The 24523-nt window shown below is 43.5% G+C and overlaps 1 protein-coding gene across 1 annotated transcript in view; it reads left to right on the forward strand.

Moving 5' to 3' along the window:
* Positions 1 to 24523, forward strand: part of LOC309558826 (uncharacterized protein) — a 326395-nt gene that overhangs the window by 261525 nt on the left and 40347 nt on the right. Inside the window, exon 9 of the mRNA XM_082261904.1 lies at positions 15684 to 15726. Coding sequence (XP_082118030.1) covers positions 15684 to 15726 — 43 coding nt within the window. The remainder of the gene's footprint in view (positions 1 to 15683; positions 15727 to 24523) is intronic.

Genomic DNA, 24523 nt, shown 5'->3' on the forward strand with positions numbered 1-24523 from the left:
CGTACTGCTGGTCACGGCAGACGTGACGTCTTTATATACCGTGATACCCCACCAGATAGGATATGAAGCGGTATGCACTTTCTTGGACACTGATTATGAAATACCGATGGACCAGAAGAAGTTCATCCTGGATCTACTAATTTTCGGCATGGAGCACAACTATTTCTATTATGGCGAAAAGTTCTACCTACAGAAAATGGGCGTAGCTATGGGGGCCAAGTTTGCCCCCAGCTTAGCCAATTTATTTATGGCACTGTGGGAAGATAGAAACATTTATTCCAACAGACCCAGGCAACTGGTTATGTGGAGAAGGTACATAGATGACACGCTGTTAATATGGCAGGGAGAAGAAGATTCACTGAGAAGGTTCATGAGAGATCTGAATTGTAATAATTGGGGGATCAGGTTTTCTTATGAATTTAGCAAGACCTCAGTGAACTTCTTGGACCTAGTCATATCCAGGGTAGGTTCCAGTTTTTCCACCCATACCTATTATAAGCCGACTGATAGGAACGGCTTTATAGCCCTGGACAGCTGTCACCATCCAGCCTGGCTCAGATCTGTACCCAAATCACAATTCAGAAGAGTCAGAAGGAATTGTACCGACAGCCAAGTATTCCGGAAACAAGCTATGGTCCTGAAAGAAAAATTTCTGGAAAAAGGCTACAAACCAGAAGTGCTAGAGAAAGAAATTCAGACCCTGGAGTTAGTTGAGCAAAGAAGTTTGATACAACCTAAGAAAGTTCAGAACCCAGGAAAAACCAGTTCCAAGTTTGAATTTGCTTTCATTACGAGATTCTCACAAAACTACAAGTGGCCAAATCATGTATTCCGGAAACACTGGGGAGTCCTACAGAAAGATAAAATTTTAGGACCCATGCTACCAGAAGTTCCACCTATCATTTACAGGAAGGCACAGAACTTACGAGATCTGGTAGCCCCCAATCCCATTGATCCTCCTACCATCCCAAAATTTTTTCCTGATATGAAGGGCTTCTTTCCCTGCAGGAGTTGCAGAGTGTGTAAAGAAGCTCAAACTATCAGGACTAATAAATTTCATTCAACTGTGACAGGTAAAGAGTACCCCATTAGAAATTTTATTTCCTGCCATACGAAAGGGGTTGTATACCTTTTACAGTGTGATTGCAATTACCAGTATGTTGGAAGAACCATACGTACTGCCGCCATACGTATTGGAGAACATCTGACCAACATACACAAAGCTTTTCCTGGGCATAGTGTATCCCAACACTTCGCCCAATGTCACAGAAAAAATCCCAAGAGGTTAAAAATCATCGTTATTGAGAAATATACACCACACTGGAGGGGGAGCAATCTGAGGAGGTCTATATCCAGGAGGGAAACCTTCTGGATATATGAGCTCGGCTGCTCCAGACCCCGGGGACTCAACATAGAGTGGGACATAAACGCACACATTAATAACTGTTGATCCCCACATATATTTTGGCAGGTTTTATATTTTAGTTATCTTTTAACATTTATTTTAAATTTGTATTGGAGCATATGGTTTAATATAGTTCAATACATTTTATTATACACATATTTCCGGTGTCACCCCTTTCCCACTACGCTCCTAAAGCAGTGTGTTGTAGGACAGGAAGGAAAGTGTTTACTTCCGGTGTCACCAGGATGTGCCATAGATCGATGTTTTTATACATTTGTTTTTAACAAATAATAAAGTATGTTTTTTTACATTCCTTTTAACACAAGGAAAGTTACCCATATTTAAGTAATTTGCCTTAAATTGCTATCAGCCAGAAGTTCCAAAGCATACCTGCTCTGCAGACACTTGCTCTGCAGACAGGAAGTAAAGTGTTTGCTTCCTGTGCAGACAGGAGGTGAAGTGTTTACTTCCTGTGTCACCAGGATGTGCTATGGATCAATGTTTTATACTACCTGCTCTGCAGACACCGGAAGTTAGACAATCTGCTTCCACCTGTATAAATAAAGCGGAAGTGACGATGCGCCAGTACTCCTGTCTCAGTAGAAGTCCTATGGGAAGAAACCGGTCAGATTAGGAGGCGCACACGTCACACACAACTTGCGGTCCGTGCTGCAGCCGGCCGCAAGCCTTTGCAGGAATTCGTATGCCTATGTTTATGCTGAATACAAGACATCTAATTGTAAGTGCATTATCAACTGTTTTTTGAATAAATCTCAAGGGTAATACACTATTAGCCCTTTTTTTCCTTTAATACACGGTGGTTTTGTGAGCTTGTAAAGAAGGATGAGGCTGTGTTTCTTGCTGGTACTCGTTGCCATCTAGTGGAGAAAGAAAGGTAGAGCGGTTCTACATCCCACTTCAGGATTTTAAAGAGGAAGCAAGGCGGTGGTTTCACTGAACAAGTGCATACCTATTACCATCTGGTAAGAGGCTAATTCTTGGTGATTTACACGTGGTGTTTGTTCACAAGGAGATTGGATATTTTTTCAGCACAAGAAAATATAGTTGCACCTTATTTATTTCCGTTTGGTAAGGATGAATTTCACTCGGTGGTGGATACACGTATTATTCGGATAGAATACAATTCTACTCACCTGCAAAATATTTATGGACACTTATGAACTTTTATGTTTATGCACCAATTGATTTGCATTATTAATTGGCTTCACAGATTGATATATGTTATATATATTTACTTTTGTTGATTTGGTTCACACATAGATATATGTTATATATTCATTATTTATTTGTTGTTTAGCGCACCCCATACCACAATTACTTTGCGCTGATTGGGAAAAACCTTGCACCTGACCTGCGTCAGCCAATCAAGGCTTAGAATGCAGAGTGCAGTGCGCAGTGCATTGTGGAGCGCTCGGCGGGCGAACATCCACCGAGTGCCCCACAAATTCGGGTGTTCGTCAAACAGGCGATGTTCGTACCGATACCTATCCTAAGATGAACTGCTCGCCCAACACTACTTACAGGAGGGAAGAGCATAAAAATGACCAAGTCAGTATGTAGATGCTCTTACATTGTCAGGTCTTGACATGGGGTAGGTGTTGTAACTACTCTGCCTGGCAGGTGTTCCTGGATTACAAGCATAGTTGAAGAGCTTTACAGATGTAGCACCCTCCTTGCTAGGCCGCTAGGTTTTTGCTTAGGTACATTTAGTTTTTCTCTCTTGTAATCAGCAGTGTTTCATGCTCTTGTAGCAGTGTTTCATTGCTTTAGGGTGCTCTAGGCTCTGCAGGCTAAATGCTTCCCCCTGTTTTCTGGAGCTTTCCAGAACACAGTGGGAGGGAGAGTCAGATGAGCAGTCTGAATATTTATCTAAATCCAGCCAATCCCTGGGGAGGTATGCCCAGAAGGTAGTTGGGGTTGCATAATAGTCTGGAGCCCCAGGGAGCAGTATTTTTTCCCTGGAGGAGAGGTCCCCAGGCAGAACTTCCAGCCTTTCTGGCCATCTTGCTGAGGATTCAACTGTGTGTGTATGTGGGGGGGGGGATGGGGGAGGTGATGTGAAGGGGGCAGTGGACACTACTATTGGCAGTGTCTTCTATTGCCCTTCACATCACCTCGCCCCAAATCCTGCATTCTGAGCGTAACACACTCCTTAACCCTGTATTCTGAGCGTAACGCACTCCTGAACGTTGCATTCTAAGTGCAATGCACTCCTGAACCCTGCATTCAGAGCATAACACACTCCTTAATCCTGCATTCTGAGCCTAATGCACTGGTGAACCCTGCATTCTGAGCATATTACACTCCTGATCCCTGCATTCTGAGCAGTGTGCACTCCTGATCCCTGCATTCTGAGGGTTACGCATTCTCATAATCTCTGCATTCTGTGTAGGGGGGAGGTTATGTGAAGGGGCAGTGGGCACTGCTTTGGGCAGGGCCACCCCCTAAGCAGTGTCTTCTACCACCCTATACATCACCCCCCCCCCCATCCTGCATTCATAGCGTAACACACTCTTTAACCCTGTATTCTGAGCGTAATGCACTCTTGATATAGCATTCTGAGAGCAACTCACTCCTGAACCCTGCATTCAGAGCATAACACACTCCTGAACCCTGCATTTTGAATGTAATGCACTGATGAACACTGCATTCTGAACGTAACTTACTCCTGATCCCTGCATTCCGAGCAAAATGGACTGGTGAATAGGGATGATCGAACTTTTCAAAAGTTCAGTTCGACCAGAACACCCGAACTTCCCCAAAGTTCGGCCCGGATTTCAGAACCCCATTGAAATCAATGGGACCCGAACTTCAGTAATCAAAAAACACAATTTTGAAGCCCTAAAACCCAATAAATGCCCCTAAAAAGTGCCTAGGGTTCTGGGTCATGCCTCAGGGACTATTAATCACACAAAAAAAAGTTCTTAAACATTGTCATTTTTGATAGAGAGACAATTATTGAAAAAAGTATTGAAAAAAAAATGAGATTTCTTTGGATTTAGTGTCTGGGGGGTCTAAAAAGTGTACCTGTGAAGTTTCAGCTCTGTAGCATGTCCAGAACCAGAAAAAAAAAAAAGTTTGTTTGTATTAGAATTAATATAGAACAGGATAGTGGCTCAGCTATTTTCACACCTTGCCGATTTAGTAGCAGGCGTTTTTTGGGCATTTTTTGGGGGTCTTTGGAGGCAGGCATAACATCAGAACTTCTGTGTAGGGGTATATATACACACATACACATATATAGGTGTGAAAGTAGCAGAACACTATGCTTGCGCTAATGAAATAATTAACACCCATATGGCTTCTCTCCTATCACACCTATATGTGTGTGTGTGTGTGTATAAATACATATAAGTGTGTGTGTATATATACCCCTATACAGAATTTCAGATGTTTTGCCTGCCTCCAAAGACCACCAAAAAATGCCCAAAAAAAACGCCTGCTGCAAAAACACACCTGGGCGTTTTTGTAGCTGGCGTTTTTTTGGGGCATTTTCTGGGCATCTTTGGAGGCAGGTATAACATCTGTACTTCTGTGTAGGGGTATATACACACACACACACATGTATGTATATATACACATACACACATATAGGTGTGAAAGTAGCAGAACACTATGCTTGCGCTAATGAAATAATTAACACCCATATGGCTTCTCTGCTATAACACCTATATATGTGTATGTGTATAAATACATATAAGTGTGTGTGTATATATACCCCTATACAGAAGTTCAGATGTTATGCCTGCCTCGAAAGACCCCCAAAAAATGCCCAAAAAAAACCGCCTGCAACAACACACCTGGGCGTTTGTTTGTTTTTTGGCGCAGGCGTTTTTTATGGGCATTTTTTGGGGGTCTTTGGAGGCAGGCATAACATCTGTACTTCTGTGTAGGGGTATATATACACACACACACACATGTATGTATATATACACATACACATATATAGGTGTGAAAGTAGCAGAACACTATGCCTGACTCCAAACATGTCCTCAAAAAAACCCTATAAACGCCTGCAACAAAAAGCAGGGTGACAGGGGAGAAGCCACTATCCGGTTCTATAAGTGTTCTAATAGAAACAATCTTTTTTCTATAGCGGTCACCCTGAAATGGAAGGGTTTTGTCACCCTGCCATAGCAGTCAGAGTCAGTTAACCCTACACTACACTACAGTCCCCTTACACTTAACACTTTCCCTACAGAAACTAGATTATTAAATCTAACTATAGTGGAAAATAGTACCCTAACTACACTAGATATCCCTTTCCTCACACTAATAATTGCTAAATGACACTTTGAGAGCAGAAGTAACAGAACTGCTTCCACTCCCTTCCACAGCCCTGTATTAAAATGGTAGAGATTTGGCGGGGCTATCTTATATACTGGGGGGCGTATTCACTAATGATTGGCCTCTGGACCCCCTAGTCTCTCCAATCACATTGCTAGCATTCTCCTGCCCCCTCAATTGGCTTTTACTGATGGTTCTGGTGATGGTCGACCCGAACCGTTCCATCATCCCTACTGGTGAACCCAGCAATCTGAGTGTAACACACTCCTTACCCCTGCATTATGAGTGTAATGCACTGGTGAACCATGCATTCTGAGTGTTACACACTCCTGAAACCTAAATTCAGAGCTTAACATAATCCTTAACCCTGCATTCTGAGCATAATACACTGGCGAACCATGCATTCGGAGCGTAATGCACTTCTGAATATTTCATTTTAAGCATATTGCACTCCTTAACCCTGCATTCTGAGTGTAATGCACTGGTGAACCCTGCATTCTGAGTGGAACACACTCCTGAACCCTGCATTCTGAGCGTAATGCACTCCTGATCCCTACATTCTGAGCGTAATGCACTGGTGAACCCTGCATTCTGAGCGTAACACACTTCTGATCCGTGCATTCTGAGCATAATGCACTGTTGAACCCTGCATTCTGAGTGCAACATATTCCTGATCCCTGCTTTATGAGCGTAATGCACTCCTGAACCCTGCATTTTTAGCTTAACGCACTCCTGAACCCTGCATTATGAGCTTAACGCACTCCTGAACCCTGCATTCCGAGCATAATGCACTCCTGATTCCTGAATTCTGAGTGTAGCACACTCCTTAACCCTGCATCCTGAGTGCACTTGTGAACCCTGCATTCTGAGCGTAACACACTTCTAAACCCTGCATTCTGAGTGCAATGCACTCCTGAACCCTACATTCTGAGCATATCCCACTCCTAAACCCTGCATTCTGAGCATAATGCACTCCTAAACCATGCAGTCTCTTGTAATACTTATTTTATTTTTGTGTCCACAAACCCACTATGTTTGCGATCTATGTTTTGTGGTTAACAATGTATCATCACCTGCAGGAGATCACAAAGGCAGTGCATTTTGAACACAGTGCAGAAAACACACATAGAACATGTATAGTTGGTAAGGTTGAAAAAGACACCAATCCATCCAATTCAACCTGTGGTGTGTGAGTGTGCCTGTGTTTCTGTTAATAGTACATTGTACATGTCTGTATGTTGTGATCGTTAAAGTGCCCATCTAATAGTTTTTTTAACTATTGACACTCCCTGCTGATACCACTGTTCGTTGAAGAGAATTCCACATCCTTACTACTCTAACAGTAAAAAACCCTCTACGCAGTTTAAGGTTAAATTGCTTCTCTTCCAATTTCAGTGAATGACTGTGTGTCTTTTTAAATTGCCTTTCACTGAACAGTTTTTTCCCTATTTTTCATCAGTATGATATTTGTACATCACTATCATATCCCCTCTCAAGCATCTCCTCTCCAGAGAGAATAAGTTCAATGTTTGTAGTCTTTCCCCATAGCTGAGATCCTCTAGTCCCTTTATTAGCTTTGTTGCCCTTCTCTGGACTCTCTCTAGTTTCAGCATATCCTTCCTGAGGACTGATGCCAAGAAATGAACGGCATACTCAAGATGTGGGCAGACCAGAGTCTTGTAGAGTGGGCGAATTATTGTTTTATCTCCTGGAGTGAATCCACTTTTTAATGCATGCCAATACTCTGTTGGCTTTGCTAGCAGCAGCTTGGCGTTGCATGCTATTGCTGAGCCTGTCATCTACTGGGACCCCCAGATCCTTTTCCATCCTAGATTCCCCCGGGGGCTCTCTCCCTAGCGAGTAACTTGCGTTGATATTTTTAGCACCCAAATGCATTCATTACTTTAAATTTTTCAACATTAAACCTCTTTTGCCATGTAATTGCCCACTTCATTATTTTATTTAGGTCTTCCTGTAAGATTTCCACATTCTGCTCTGAGTTTAATGCCCTGCTTAACTTTGTATCATCCACAAATATTGAAATTGAGCGGTTTATCCCATCCTCTCTGTAGTTCATGAATAATTTACACAGAATTGGTCTCAGGACAGGTCTTTGGGGCACCCCACTTACCACACCGGACCATTCTGAGTACTCGCTATTTATCACCACTCTTTGGACCTGCCCCTGTAGCTAGTTTCCAATTCAGGTACTCAACCTAAGGTCCATGCTGAAAGACCTCAGTTTGTAAAGTAAACGTGTGTGTGGAACTGTATCAAATGCCTTTGCAAAATCCAGATACACCACATCCACTGGCCTTTCTTTATATGGCAGCTCACTTCTTCATAGAACATTAATAGATTGGTCTGGCAAGAATGATTCTTTATGAATCTGTGCTGATTACTACTAAAGATACTGTTTTTTATTACTAAAATCTTGGATATAGTCCCTTATCATCCCCTCCATTAGCTTACATATTATCAATGTTAGGCTGAATGGTCTGTAGTTTCCAAGGATATATCTCGGCCCTTTTTTAAATATTGGTACCATGTTGGCTTTTCTCCAATCAGCTGGTATCATTCCAATCAGTAAACTGTCCATAAAAATGAGTGTTCCGATGATGTCAGATGCCTCCCTCGACGCTGCGCTCCACGCTGCCCTCCACCTCCGTCAACGCTGCCCTCCACCTCTGTCACCCAGAATGACACGGAGCAGCCGGCCTTTTCCTCCCTGTCGCATCGTGGTTGCTGCTACTTGGATCAGCGTGCATGTACTCCTTCAGGACACCAACCTCAACCTATGAGCCTTTTATCTTCTCCCTTTTGAGAGTATTCCATTGTTTTTCTCATCATGCTGTGCCAAATAAAAACTACACTTAGGCGCTTTTCTATTTTCTTCTTATCTTTAGCTACGTAAAGCCTGCCTCCTACCTCTGAGAAGAGCTTCAGCTCTAAGTGTCAAGCATGATTTTAGCCCTTGTACTGTCCTTCCCTTGCTATCCTTTCCTTCCCCCTACTTTTAATTTTATGACAAAACCCTACATGGACGTCCCTTGGGATCAAGTTTATGGACTGGATTATTACTAATATTTATTCAGTCAGCTTGCTGCCCTCCTTATCCTCCTCCCCTCTTAGTACTCCTTATTGTATGATATATAATTTACATGGACATTCCTTTGAATGAACTTTATGGACTGTCGTCTTTTTATCATAATCATCAGTATTGACCCTGAGCGCTTGTTGTACATATTACCTTGTATTTTTTAAAGGCCTTTTCTTTTGCTTTTATATGCATTTTTACATTCTGGTGTGAACCGGCCATTAACAACATGGCACTGTGCCTGGTGATCTTTGACTTCATCATTGTTTTTTAAGTAGATCTCCATCTCTCTAAGGTTGCCTACCCCTGCCCTAGACTGTTTCTTGAGCCAAAAGAGTGACAGCTGCTGTTTGCCTGGCTGCACTGCAAAAGTGGGAAGAAAACCTGGTACACAAAACCAGTGGCCCTTGCAGGGGTAGCGCAGCAAATACCTTTGCCGGGTAGACTAGCTCCCATATCCAGTATATGTATTTCAGCTGTGTATTTAGCTGTTTTCATAGAGTTCAGCTTTAAAGAAAATAGAACAGGGATGCCACCAAGACCTTGCATTGTTCTTTCCACCATAATAATAACAGTAAAAGTAATGAATTGCTCACTGAAGCAGATGGATGTCTTTTATGCTAGACTGTAGAGATCAGTTTAAGAAGACTTCCAGGCACAAATCAAAAACACCCACAATCCATTCTGTGAAGTCAACAATATTCTGCTGTTTTTTTAGACAAATTGAGGAATAATTACTGATTATGGGAATGTTCACAGTATAAAATGCAAAATATGACAAGTGGGCTTCTTTTTTTTCTCTAAATGCATCCATGTTAGTGTGGCAAAAAAGTAGTATTAATTCTAGTTCTTATTCGATTTTTTTTTTTTTTTTTACCAATTTCAACAGTGGCAAATGATGAGAAAATGTACTGACATCTGTAAAGTGATAGTGAATTTTCAATTTCTCATGTATTTGAACTTAGTGGTACCTTCATAATTCTCTCCATCAGTTGTTATACACACTTTTCTTTCCCCAAAATATAGCCCAATCAAACGAAATTGTGCTGTCACTGATATGCCTGATGTTTTGGCTGCTAATGTATGCAGAGAGCAGTGACGCATGATTGTCATTGGAACGACAGATGTATTTCATATGCAGGTTGTGATTGACGAATCTGACTTCACATTTTATAAAACTTTCTCTATGTGGGAAGCAAGATGGTGGCACCCAGTGGTGGAATAATTGGGTCTCTACGGAAAGCCTGGAGCAAAGTTTTCATTCACCAATTATACACCAGTGCGTTGTGTATGAACAAAATAATTTGTTTTTGCCATGGCTTTTGTAAGCACAAAGGGTTGTTTTTAGGGCTTTTTTAAATGCTATTAAATCTAGGTCTTTATGTATACTTATTCAGCAGATGCGGAAATAATTTTTAAACTGCATTTTGTATAGTAGCCCTTAAATTGACACTAAACTCTGGTTTAAAAAAAATAGTTAGGTATGAATTTTTAGCTTTAAAAAGTATTTTTTATTGCTCTTAGCCTCCTCCAAATCTCCAAACTGCTTTTTTTTTTTTTGCTGCTGTGACCTGACTTCCTGTTTAGAGGGTCGCTACATCCGTTCCTGTACGTAGGAATCATCCAGAGATGCAATGTGTGCGGTGCACATGGGCCCAGAGGTGGATGGACCCACTGTGCTCTGACCCACACTGCACCCATGGGTGACACAAGTCTGAGGCATTGCAGCTGTGCAAGTCATTGTCTTCTGTGCGGCTCCTGTCACTGACTGCTGTGTGGCTCCTGTCACTGGCCACTGTGTGGCTTTACCTGCTGACACTGCCAACTGTGCAGTTCCTGTCACAGGGAATCCTGTGTGACTTGACTTACAGTCACACACAGATCCTTTTGCTGGAGCTGTCGGTGGCTGCTTGAGTGTGTTCGGCGTCTCTGTTGGAGGTGGGTTGCTGATGTCACCTGGAGCCCGGTAAAAAAGAACTCCCCTTGCTGGTCTGTCTGACGTAAGGTCTTTGAATTTGGAGGGGGGATTGCACAGATGTGACTGTGACAGATTGACTCTGCACCCCAGTACAATCCCCCCCAAGGTTTGTGTGTACCACAGTACACCCCCCAGGTTAGACTGTGCCCAGTACAATCCCCCCAGGGCAGTCAGACTGTAACTGAACCACAACCCACACTGTGTTTGTGGGCTTCCATCAGTATACAGCTTCCTTCAGTCTTGAACATAGATATCAGATTATCCAGCCGCCCACATACAAAGCTAGCCGACAACTTAGCTTGTATACATTTTGGAACCTTCCTCTTTTATTTCTTAAATGGGTGTGCCATAAGTAGGAGTCTTACAGACATGTATAAACCTCAGGACAACCATTCTTTTAAAAATTAAACACTGCCATTACTTATGACTACTATTACATATGACTGAAAAGAGACAGAGAGCTAACACTTTATCTGAGCTGACCTTTTAGAGGGCTGAACAAAAAAGCTAACATATTCCACTATCTACACAAACTAGGTGGATGGAGAAATCTCTTCCACCAGGACATGTGGGCCTTTTCCCTAGTTCAATGCTCCCTCAAGGTCAGTCTGTCTACCAGTAAAATCCCCCTTCCCAGGGTACTCGGTGCCTCAGTTCAATCCCCCCCCACCCAGATTAGTCTGTGCACAGCACAATCGCCCCCAGATTAGTCTGTCCCCCAGTACAAACCCTCCCAGGTTACTCTGTCCCCCAGTATAACCTCCCTGATTAGTCTGTCCCCCAGTACAATCCTAACCTCAGGTTAGTCTGTCCCCCACTACAACCCCTGCAGATTAGTCTGTCTCACAGTACAATCCCCGCATGTTTGTCTGTACCCTGATGCAATCACCCATTCCATTCCCCAGGTCAGTCTTTGCCCAGTCCAGTCATACAATCCGCCACTTCCCCAGGTTAGTCTGTGTGACGGTACTCACCGTCACTGGGAGTGAAAGACAGTTACTTAATGGTTTGGATTGCTTCAAATGGGTTCTGTGTTTACACTTATGGGGTAAGTTGTTCAGGAACTCACGGGGAACATTACAGACATGCAGAAAGGAACAGTAAGAAACAATTTAATGATTAAAAAATTACAGGGCTGCTATGTAGTGGATGTATATGGATTTTGTTTGGAGAATAAGAATATAATTTAGTATCACTTTAATTCTTCTTCATATTAATTTTGTACTGTCTTGTGTACACTATCTGAATTTTCAAACTAGGCAAACAGTGGAAATGCTTTCTCTATTAGCTGATACAGGAAAAAAAGATGCAGAGCAACGGCTAATGAAACAAACCCATATGAGCAGTATCTCCTGTGTGTAGCTTAAATTTCAGGGGTGTTTGGTGAGACAAAGTTTAGATAACACTCCAAGGTCAACAGTGTTCAGATTTTAAGCTGAGAATTAATTGTCGAAATTAAAAAATATACGTTTTTGGGGTCCATTTAGAAAATATATGCTGTGCGAATGTCTCAGAATTTGCACAGCCACCCTGAATAATCCCTGTAATGTGTGTAATATATTTACTTCCTGAGCTCAATTTAGTGGTCATATTTGCAACTAGATGGGGCTGACAATGATAGGAAAGAAACATGTTAGACATATAACGGGGAATATTTGTCATAGCTGCGTGAATGCTGGAACATTAGCACAGAAACGTTTTTTATAAATAGACACCCAAGTTATTAGGTTAAAGCAGGGGGTCTTCAAACTATGACCCTCCAGTTGTTCAGGAACTGCAGTTCTCATCGTGCCTAGTCATGTCTGTGAATGTTAGAGTTATACAAGGCCTCATGGGAAGTGTAGTTCCACAACAGCTAGAGGGCCGTAGTTTGAGGATCCCTGGGTTAAAGAATCAGTTCCCCAAAAGGCGACATATTAGCTATAAATGACACTTAATGGGTTGTGTCTCCTCATGCTTCTTAATATGCCTTAAATATTCCAACAGTATATACAGTGACAGTTTACTCCTGCCATAGTTCCTAAATATTTGGGGAATTCCTGCCTAAATTTGCATACTCCAGCTCATCCTGTTGTATTCTCCATTATATAAAATACATTTAAAAGCCAACAAGAAAATTGGGAACCCCATAAAAATTTGCAGAGCTGAGAACTCCACCTCAGAGATCCCGCCAAAGGCCCATTCATGCCAGCCCATGCATGTTATGCTTTGTATACCCAATGTGTGCACTGGTATGTGTTGTGTTGGGGCAATATGATGCATTCTCACAATGTATCACACTGTTTATTTTTTCTTTTACTTTATAATTCAAAACTTTATTGAACTTTATGCATCACACAACATTGCGTTGGGCTGTACTGTGGTGTTTTGACATGCGCTGACATGCTTCCTTTTTGTCACAATGTACAGCACAGTGGCCTGTCCAGGCATGTGGGCAGATCCTGACTCTATGGTCGTGATGACGCCTGAGCCTGGACTGACTTCTGTGACGTCAGCAGAGAGCAGACTATGACTCGCTCTCTGCTGAAAACAGGTCACAGGAGTGCAAAAGGATCTGCACTCCAGTGACCCATAGGAGAAGTACAGCCAAACAAATGGGAGGGGATGTTCCCACCGGGAGAACTGAGTGACCAGCCGGAACATCCGCCAGCTGGACGAAGACATGAACAAAGCCGCATTCAGCTCTGATCAGGTTTCTGATGTAAAAACCCGGAAAGCGATGTCATGACATCACTTCTGGGTACTGGAGACTTAAAGGCACCACATAAATGCTTTTAAGTGCAAAGGAGGGATTTGGGGTCTTTTAGATCCCAGATCCCTCCATAAAGATCACCTGTCACTACGTATTACTGCCACAAGAGATGTTTATATTCCTTGTGACAGCAATAAAAGTGATCACATTTTTTTTTAAATGGATAGTGTAAAAAATAAATAAATAAATAAAATAATAAAAAAAAACATTTTAGGCGTCCTGTCCCTCTGTGCTCACGCGCAGAAGCGAGCGCATACGCAAGTCGCACCCACATATGTAAACGTTGTTCAAACCACACAAGTGAGGTATCGCCGGGATCATTAGAGTGAGAGCAATAGTTTTAGCACGACACCCTCTGTAACTTTAAACAGGTAACTGTTAACATTTTTTAAAGCGTCGCCTATGGAGATTTTTAAGTTCTGAATTTTGTTGCCATTCCAATTTTAATGTATAACATGTTAGGTATCTATTTACTCGGTGTAACATCATCATTCACAATATACAAAAAATTGGGCTAACTTAACTGTTTTGTTTTTTCCTAATTCATGAAAGTTTTTTTCTTCCCAAAAAAATTGCCTTTGAAAGACCGCTGCACAAATACCTTGTGACATAAAATATTGCAACAATCGCCATTTTATTCTCTAGGGTCTCTGCCAAATAAATATTTATCATGTTTGGGGGCTCTAAGTAATTTTCTAGCAAAAAATACTGATTTTAAACTGTAAGCAACATATGTCAGAAAAGGGCTTAGGCTCCAAGGGGTTAAGCTCAAAGGATAACGAATGTTTCAACAATCTAAGTCAACAATCCAAAACACATGACATAAATCTCCATTCACACTAGTCTGACTTGTCAGGCGACTTGGTCAGCCTGATAAGTTACACACACCGTCGCGTCCCATAGTGTAGTACAGGAACGGTTCTAATAGGAGCGACACAAGTCGCTCCGACTTAGAAAAAGGGTCCTGTACTACTTCGGGGTGACCTGGAGCGACTTGCATAGACATTAATTTTCTGAAGTCCGTGCAAGTCGTGCCGAAGTCGCGGTGCACGCGACTTCACAGGTCGCCCCCTAAGTCGGATCGCCGTAGTGTGAACCGAGTCTAAAAGTCCACAAATAATATACGTTTAACACTGTGTACCAGTTTGCCTATGCTGCCTTTGGTCTTGAAAATCCCTGGCTGTCTTGCTAATCCAATGGCTTCTATACTAATGCCTCGTACACACGCAACGATTATCGGCCGACCGATCCTCCGACTTTTGTCCAGAGTGGTGTTTTGTTGGTTGGAATGTGCCTAGACTGCACACGAATTTTCAGAAGTGATGTCATGTGCTGGTTTACTTTCCGTGTGTTTTTTCTTCTCTGAGCATGCCCAGTCTTGCTCATCAGATTTTTGTCTGCCGAAATCTGTACTGACTGCACGAAAATTGGCCGTTGTGTTGACGGCCAACAAAAATTTTATAGCCTGCACACCAGATTTTTTTCGGCCGAAAAGTCGGAGTCGGTTGTCAGAAGCATCATACTAACAAGCCGAAAATCGGCCGATCGGACGTTGGCCGAAAATTCCCAGCCAATAATCGATGCGTGTGTACGGGGCTTAAGCCACTGCCTTCGAACAAGTTTGCATGTCTCTGTCTCTGACTTCACTGGCTGCATGCTTGTTTCAGATTTGCTAATTATTAAATATTAACAATAATAAATGTTAATATATATATAAATTTAATATATACTTCTAATATAAGGCTAAACAAATCTTCTACCACCAATATGAAATATTGGAGACAAAGACAACCACGCCACTAATATTTTAAAAAGGAGGCTACGACTATAAAGTTCTTTCAGAACAAGTTTTTATTATACTTAAGCATAAAGAAATGTATTGTGCTGTGTCATGGACCCTGGTTCCAATACTATGATGGTGACATTTTCCATGCTGTTCTTTTCCCCAAGTGTAAACTGAAGTCCTTTACAATTGTTACCATCTTGTGTCAGGACGACTCTAAATACTTGCTTCATTGTTCTCTAAAAGCCTGACAAATGCGCCCAAGAAAGATAACTCTGTGTGCTTCTTTTTTAAAATGTCCACATAATGCAAGAAATTACCTCTAACCACTCTGTGTGAACTATTTTCTTCTTTTCGCAGAGTGAAAACCTTAATGGAACAAGGCCACAGCATCCAAAGAGCAGTGAGTTAAATTATTTTTCTCCAGCAGTGTTTTGCCACTTTCCACTCAGCTACAATCATGTCTTTGAAATGAAACTTTCTCCTAGCTGGGGAACATAATTAAGTGTTGACGTCTTTAAAGGGCTTGTAGAACCTAATGAAGTAAAACTGTTTTTTTTTTTTTTGTTTTTTACAAAGTTTCTTGTTTTATAAAGAGATCCCTGTATATTTGTATTGCTTGTTGTTTGGTTTTACATTATGTTCCACTGCAGTATTTACATTATGCACTCCATATACCAGAGAAGAGTTCATACATTTAATTCTGAACTTTAGGTTCTGTCCTCAAAAAAGTTGTATAAATCCTTTTTTTTTTTTCAAAAGAAAGAACCTTGTATTGGCATCAAAATAAACAACAGAGTGTATACATTACAACTTAAATTTGCACAAAATGCAGTTGTAAATAGTTTTATATACAATCAGCTCATCATAGAATATCAATAAAACTGAACAATGAACCCATACTACATTTTACGCTTGATTACACAAGACCATCTCCAAAGTCTGGACATAGTATGAGACCAAAAGTGCTCTATTTAGATAAAAGGCAGTTCAAAACAAATTCTACTGGGGCCAGCCTGATGTATCTAGCCACATACTCCAAAGTTTCTCAAATTTATTAATACGCCCCCTGTGTTGCCATATATTTTTTGAGTCTAAGGGTATCACTAATCTGAGACACCCACTCCTTAATCGTGGGAGGGTCAGTGGAGATCCAGTGTCTCAGGATCAATCTGCGGGCCTGGAACAGTGCTCTTGCTATAGCCTGCTTAGTGATTTCCTCCACTTGAAGGTCACCCAAAATACCCAGTACACATTGTTTAGGATCCTCACTCAATATGATCTGAAAGACCCTGTTAATGACATCTATGACACCCCTCCAATAAATATGTAACTTGGGACATCTCCAAACCAGGTGGATGAGGTCGCCATGATCTCGGCAGCATCTAGTGCATGTAGGACTATCTTTGAGGCCCATTTTAAACAATCTTGCTGTAGTGTAGTGTACCTTCAGAAGCAAATATAATTGAGAAAGACGTTGAGCCACATTCAAGGAACATTGCTGGACTGCCATGAGGGCCTCTTCCCATTGCTCATCCTCAAAGGTACCGATGTCTTTTTTTCCATTGGGCACAATTTGTGTCTGGGTGGTCTCGAAGGAAATTATTAAATAGCATCCAGTAACATTGAGAGATGAAGCCCTTATATGTGTTAACTTTAGTCATCGATTTGTATATAGGGGTGGGCGACTATATCGCATGATCCATATCGCATGATGCAGCTGTAAGTAGTAAAACTGCATTGAGCAGGGTAGGCGAAACATGGCCTGCAGCTCTGAAAAAGTGCGCAACACCCCATTGCAGAACAATTGTCTCAAATGGGTAACACTATATTGCACCCACTTCGTCCCATATTGCAATCAAGCTAGTTCCGGATAATGTACATTCCCCCAGGTCAGGCTGAATCTTGTGAAGCCAGTAACTTGTTGTAGATGCCTGGCTTTATTCCAGACCATTTGCATAAGAGCATACGTGGGGTATAATTTGTTGGACTTACTGAATGCCAGAGCATCCAGACCGCATATAATTTCCCTTCCCCCTGTTGTAAATAGCAAAAATTTGGTTGAGGGGTCTAGACCACACAAGTCATCCTCCTCCATAGGACGGACAGCTCGTGCTATATGCTGGAGCTGAGCGGCTAAATAATATAGCCAAGGGTTGGGTAACACTAGGCGCCAGACTCTTCAGATTTTTTAAACTGTTCCAGTTTAACCCTGGGGTGCCTGGATTGCCACATTAGAGACCTTAAAATTGAGTTGACAAAGCGGAACACTTTTAGGGGGATGACTACCGGGGAGTTATGGAGTATGCATAGCAATTGGGACATAAGAGTCATTTTTATAAGGTTTACTCATCCTCCCAGGGACATTTTAAGCTTGGACCACAATTTAACCGTATCACGGAAGCGGGCCAAAATTGGTGTCGTATCAAGGTTAATGTAGTCTAATGGGCGAGGAGTCACATGAATACCCAGGTACTTGAGGGAGGTTGAGACAGGGATATTGGTGAGTAACGGGACAGAGGTATCTACCGACATGTCTAGTTGCATCAGTGATGATATAGACCAGTTAATCACTAGCCCAGAGTAAATGCTGAATTTGGTAATGACTTCCATCATCTCTTCAAGTGAGGAGGTAGTGTCTCCCATCAGCAGCATAGTATCATCGGCATATAGCATTGTTTTTTCATGTAGAAGCCCTCACTGAAATCCACTTATCCTCGAGTTAGCCCAGATGAGTGCAGCCATTGTCTCTATGGCAAGGGTGAACAGGAGAGGGGATGAGGGGCATCCCTGCCTGGTGCCTCTGTGTAAATCAAAGTTATGGGAAATTCTTCCTGCCTCCCTAATTACTGCCTTAGGGCTTCTGTATAACAATTGGACCCAAGAGATAAAAACCTAACCAAACCCAAACCTTCTAATCGTGCTCCAAAGGTAGGACCAGTCAATGCTATTGAATGCCTTGTGGGCATCAAGGGATAACAAAGCCCTGTCCACAATATTATCAGCGTGTGATTATAAATTTAAAACTAACCTGCGTAAGTTTATGGCCATTGACTTTTGGGTCATAAAGCCGGATTGGTCTGCATGAATGATGGACATAATTACCTTGTTTAACTTTACGTAGTGCCAAGACTTTGGCCAAAATTTTAATATTGCTTTGAAACAATGAGATGGGGCAATAAGAACCTGGGTCCAGAGGGTCCTTTCCTGGTTTAAGTATAAGGATTATAGTTGCTCTAATCATAGGCTCTGGCTTCATCAAGTACATTAAGTAAGTGGGACAAAGTTTCAGATGCAAACAATTTATAGATTTCCATTGGCAAGCCGTCTGCTCCCGGAGCCTTCGAGTTGGGGAAAGAACTGGTCACCAGTTGAAGCTCTTATAGTGTTAAAGGGGCATCTAATAGTTGTTATGAGGCCTCCCAGAGAGAAGGTAAAGGGACACTCTAAATAAACTCTTGTAGTGCCTCCATAGTGTAATTTTGCTTGGATTGATAAAGTGTAGAATAAAAGTTAACTAGTTCATTCATAATAAGATCGGGGGAACTGACTAATTGGCCATTTTGTCTTTTTAATGCTCCAATTGATGGGGATACCTGTTGAGTGTGGGCAAGTTTTGATAGGAGGAGACCAGTCTGTTCCCCTTCCTCGTAGAATGCTAATCTGCTGAAGAAGCGCTTCCTTTCTGCCGCTGAAATTTCAATGCGAGAAAGTGCCTCCTGAGCAGACAACCAGCCATCTCTATGTTCATCTGTAGGGTCTGCAATACATTTATCCTCCAGTTGCCGTACCAGATGGGCCAACCGTTCCCCCTTGACTGCTGTATTGTTTTTAATGGCTTGTATTTCTGCAATGAGCTGACCTCTCAGGTAGGCTTTAAAGGTCTCCCATGCGGAGCTCAATGGGCGATGTTCAGCGTGGGTCTGCCAAAATTCAGAAAGGCGATCCCTAAGCTTATCGGAGGCGGGAAGTAAATAAAGCCAAAAGTCATTAAGGTTCCATGGGGTGCAAGATAGGCAAGTAGCTGGCCGCTGAGGTGACAGTTTTGAGCAAAGGCAGAGGTCAATTCTGGATAAGGAGAGATGCGTTTTGGAAAAACAGGAAAACTGTCTCTCCCCGGGATGGGTATTTCTCCACTGATCCAGCCAGCCAACCTCGGCAGAAAATGTGCTCAAGGCTGTCCGACTCATATTCCTCCCCACAGTGGCAAGGGGGTGTTTGTCTAAGATTGGGTCTAAATAGCAGTTGAAGTCCCCCAGGACAAATAGGGGCAGGTTAGGGTATCCCATCTGGTACATAAGCAAGGCCCGTGATACATCATCATTGAAAGGTGGTGGAATGTAGAAAAATGCTATAATACATGTCAGATTGTATAAATGACAAGTCAAGAAAACATATCTACCCTCTACTTCTACAGAGGGACCAAGTTCCTGATAGTCTAATGACCCATGAACTAACACACTGACCCCCCTAGAGTAGTTGGTGTGGGTGATGTGGTATGCTTTCCCTACCCAAGCAAAGTTCAGGGAGGACACGGGGTCTCTTGTGAGGTGTGTTTCCTGAAGTGCACATATAGCTGGCAGATGTTTGCGCAGAGGGGTGGCTACCACGGTATGCTTCAGGGGTTCATGTAAATCTCTAATATTACACAACACAATTGGAACAGTTGTCATATCAGATGAGGGGGGGGTATATATGAACTTATGATGAATGAGCATAAGTGACTGCTGGTCAGAGCGCCCAGATCTGTATTTTCCAATCTGAGGCACCTAGAGGTGAGGTGATGTATAGCTGAAAGAGTTCCATCATGGCCGTATTGCAAAGAAAAAAAAATGCTCTGGTTGTAGAAGGTTAATAAAAATAGAAAAACAAAACTGTACAGCGAGCACAACTGTGCTTTGTCAGCTGGAATTATAGTCGTACAAACTGAACCAACTGCTGGGGCAGCTTGGGGGATAACATTACCTTGTAAACCTTTCCAACTATCTTTTGTACAGGTACATGCCCCCAGGTGCCCCAGAAAACACAGCAAACTAAACTTGCAGGTCTCTCCTGCCGCTGCATTAGCAGCATCTCCTTATATGGGAGAAGTGTAAAACATAGATAAATAGCGTAGTACACTTGCAAAATTAGCATTGTTAATTTCTTGTGCTCCGTGAAACAGCAATTATATAGCTTTTCCAGAACTCCTCACAATCAAGGGGTTTCCTCTAGAGCCGCAATGGCATTCTGGCCCCCAGGTATCTCAAGCTCTTGGTGGAGGCCTTCATTCCTCTTCCACTGGTGCCTAGCTTGGCTGGGTATAGTATGGCGTATTTGGCATGTAGCTTTTGGAGACTTTGTTTTACTGTGGAGAATCGTGCCCTACTCTTTTGGACCTTTGCAGAGAAGCCTGGGTAGAAGGAGATACAGGCACCACTGAACTGAATATTCTGACGTTCTCTGGACAGTTTTAGTATGATTTCTTTATCTCGGTAATTTAATAGACATGCTAGCATAGTGCAGGGAGGACGGCCTGGTTGCAGTGGTCTGGGAGGAACCCTGTGGGCCCTCTCAACTGCATAGAGGGAGGTGAATGCCTCTTTACCAATTACGTCACCAGAGACATCAGGTGTCCCCGGTACCCGGTCTTCTGGGGCTGGAGATGCGGCCAATAAAGTCTCTCTGTCCTTCCAGGGCTTTAAGAGATTCACATGTTAAATTTGTTGTGGTTTCCTTTTCCCTGGTTGGTAGACTTTATAGTTGACCTCTCCTACCCTTTCGATAACTTCAAAGGGACCCTGCCGCTTGGCTAGGAACTTACTTTCAACAATGGGAACCAGTACCAACACTCTGTCCCCGGGGCTGAAAGTACGGACTCTGGCACCCCGATTATAGACCCTCCTCTGGGCCTCCTGAGCTCGCTCCATATGTTCTCGCACCAGTGGCAGGACAGCAGCAATTCTATCTTGCATCAGGGAGACATGCTATATGACGCTTCTATATGGGGTGGCCTCACCTTCCCATGTTTCTTTGGCAACATCCAGCAGCCCCCTGGGATGTCTACCAAACAAGAGCTCAAAGGGAAAATAACCTCTGGATGCTTGCGGAACCTCTCGTATGGCAAACATAAGATATGGGAGCAAAAAATCCCAATTTCTCCCATCTTTGTCAACCACCTTTTTTAGCATACTTTTTAAGGTTTTATTAAATCTTTCGACCAAACCATCTGTCTGGGGGTGGTAGACAGAGGTACGGAGATGGGAGATTTTATACAATCTTCACAGTTCCTTGGTAACCCTGGACATAAATGGGGTGCCCTGATCGGTTAAGACCTCTTTTGGGATTCCCACTCGACTAAACACCTGGACTAACTCCTTGGCGATAGCCTTAGCGGAAGTGTTACGCAAGGGTATGGCCTCAGGATAGCGTGTCGCATAGTCTAGGATTACCAGAATATGCTGGTGACTCCAGGCAGACTTCACTACCGGCCCCACCAGATCCATGCCATTCCTCTCAAAAGGAACTTTGATGATTGGTAGAGGGACCAGGGGACTGCGAAAATGGGGCGATGGTGCAGACATTTGACACTCAGGGCATGATTCACAGTACCCCCTGACATCTGCATGCAACCCGGGCCAGAAAAATCTCTGGGTGATTCTCTCCCTGGTCTTTTCGATACCGAGATGTCCCCCCATTACATGACCATGGGCCAGGTCTAGGACCAACCTGCGGAAGGGTTTGGGAACCAGTAGCTGTTCAACCTCATCCTCTGCACGTTTTACTACCTTATACAGTAAATTGTTTTTAATGGCCATGCAGGGAAAAGACACCCCCCAGTGAGGATCTACTGGTTCCCCATCCACCATCTTAGCGTTTTCTCTGGCTCTAAGGAGGGTGACATCTCGTAGTTGCTCGGTACAGAAATCCTCTCTCCTGACCTCTAAGTTGGGTACCACATTCTGGCTACTCTCATTGTCAGGGCCAGAAATGTCCTCCTGTTCGTTACCCTCTGGCTGGGAGCTAGCTTCCAGGTCCTCTGGCTCCCCAGCCATGACAGGGAAAGGAAGAGGATCTCCAGCTCCCTCAATTCCCCCAACAGTGTTTCCTTCCATTTGGCAAAAAGGCTCTGGTTAGAGTTCCTGTGCTTCCGGAGCCGGGTGAGCTCTATCCACCAGTCTCCCCTTGCTCTCCCACAACCTCCAAAAATGGGGGAAATCCCTCCCCACTAAAGCTTCATGAAGTAGCGAAGGCACCACCCCCACTGAATGGGTCACACTGCCCCAAGGGGTGTCAACCTCAACCACTGCTGTCTGGTAGTCCCGAGTGTCCCCATGGATGCAAATTACCCCGATAATACTGGGGTGTAGTTTTGTGGGATTTACACAATCACTTCTGACTAGGGTCACCACACTTCCAGAGTCTAGCAGGGCTGTGAGCGGCTTTCCATCCACTGCTATAACACACATTTGTTTTTCAATGCAACTCTGACATGATGCAGTTTATGCGACCCGTGCAAACAGAGATATGCGTCTTTTCCTATAAGCAAAATCGCATTGCATAGGTTCATCATTTATAGCAGTGGTCCTCAACTCCGGTCCTCAGGGCCCACTAACAGGCCAGATTTTAAGTATTACCTTGGGGAGATGCAGACTAGAGTACTGCAATCACTGAGCAGCAAATGATATCACCTGGGATGTATTTCAGTTATCTTGCAAATCTGGCCTGTTAGTGGGCCCTGTAGGCCAGGGTTGAGGACCACTGATTTATAGGACAGTTTGCAGCAATATGCCCAAATGTATTTGCTCTAACCCCAGTCCTCTTAGCGGTCCCAAAGACCTTGCTGGCTTCTTTGGCCAGTCTCCAGGCCTAGGACCCACAGTCTCATTAGCTGTAACAACAGTCTTATCTAGTTTCCCCATGCACTTGAACCCTGGAACAGTCTTACCAGAACCACTGGGCGATCTTGCACCCCTAGACACACTGAAGTGGGGTGTAGACAGGTTCACCAAGTCCTCAGTAGCACTGTACCTCTCCACTAGGTCCACCAATTGGGCTGCAGTTTTGGGGTCCCCCTGGCCGACCCACTTCTTCAGAGCAGCAGGGAGCACACGCAGGTATCAGTCCATTACCACACGCTCCACAATCTGGGGGCCTGTCAAGGTCTCTGGTTGCAACCACTTTTTGGTGAGGTGGAAACATTTGAGAACGGGGTGGCTTGTTGCTGGAGTAGGTCCACTGATGCACGCGCTGGGCCCGGACTGCCATGGTAACACCCAAGCGTGCGAGTATCTCCATTTTCAGAGTCTCATAGCCCTGGGCCTTATCTGGGCCTAGGTCAAAATATGCTTTTTGCGGTTCTCCTGTCAGAAATGGGGCCAACAGACCCACCCACTGTTTGTTTGACCAACCTTCACGGACAGCGACCCTCTCAAAAGTCGCCAGGTATGCTTCCACATCATCAGCCGGTGTCGTCTTTTGCAGGTGGTACGAGGCACGTACCAATTTTGGTTCAGCTGGCACAAGGGATGCAAACCCTTTTTTCAACTCCAGCAGAGCCTCTGCGAACTGCCGGTTCATCTTCTGCTGGGCCGCTTGTTGCAGCAGCCTCCTATTGGGCTGCCTGTTGTGCTGCAGCAGCCTCCTGTTGTGCTGTAGCGGCCTCTGCGATTTGGCAGTTGGTTTCCCGCTGAGCTGCATTGACCTGTAGCAGGGTCTTTAACATTTCCTCCATCTTTAGATTATGCCTGCTGAGTCCACCACGTGTGGGAGATTAGCTCACAGGGATCACCTTTTCCAGGAAAGTATGGCCAGCATGCAGGTAATTTCTTTTAAATCTGGTGGATTGCCAGCTTTATTTAGCAGAGGTTTGCAAATATGTAAAAACAACAAAACAGTAAAATAAATCCTTGCCGTCCGGCGCTAAACTAAACAACAGTTTTTCTCACTATACAGTGTGGGGCTGGTCCCCATCACCCACAAAAACACATGGTAAAGCAAACCAAACAGAGCTCCTCTCTCAGATTCCCTTCTGAGTCTCAGGCCAGAACCTTTCTGTGCTCTTTTCCTGTTCATTTAGAGTCCACCTGAGCATGAACTCAGGTTACCCACAATCTCTGGCCCGGAACCTAGCCTGTCCCAGAGGCTGGAAAAACCCGGGCCGAATTCCGGTTCAGTCTCTCACTACAGAACGCATGCGAGTTGAAATATAGCGATTATCT

Source organism: Pelophylax lessonae, assembly GCF_965119305.1.
Source record: "Pelophylax lessonae genome assembly, chromosome: 6".
Classification (NCBI taxonomy): domain Eukaryota; kingdom Metazoa; phylum Chordata; class Amphibia; order Anura; family Ranidae; genus Pelophylax; species Pelophylax lessonae.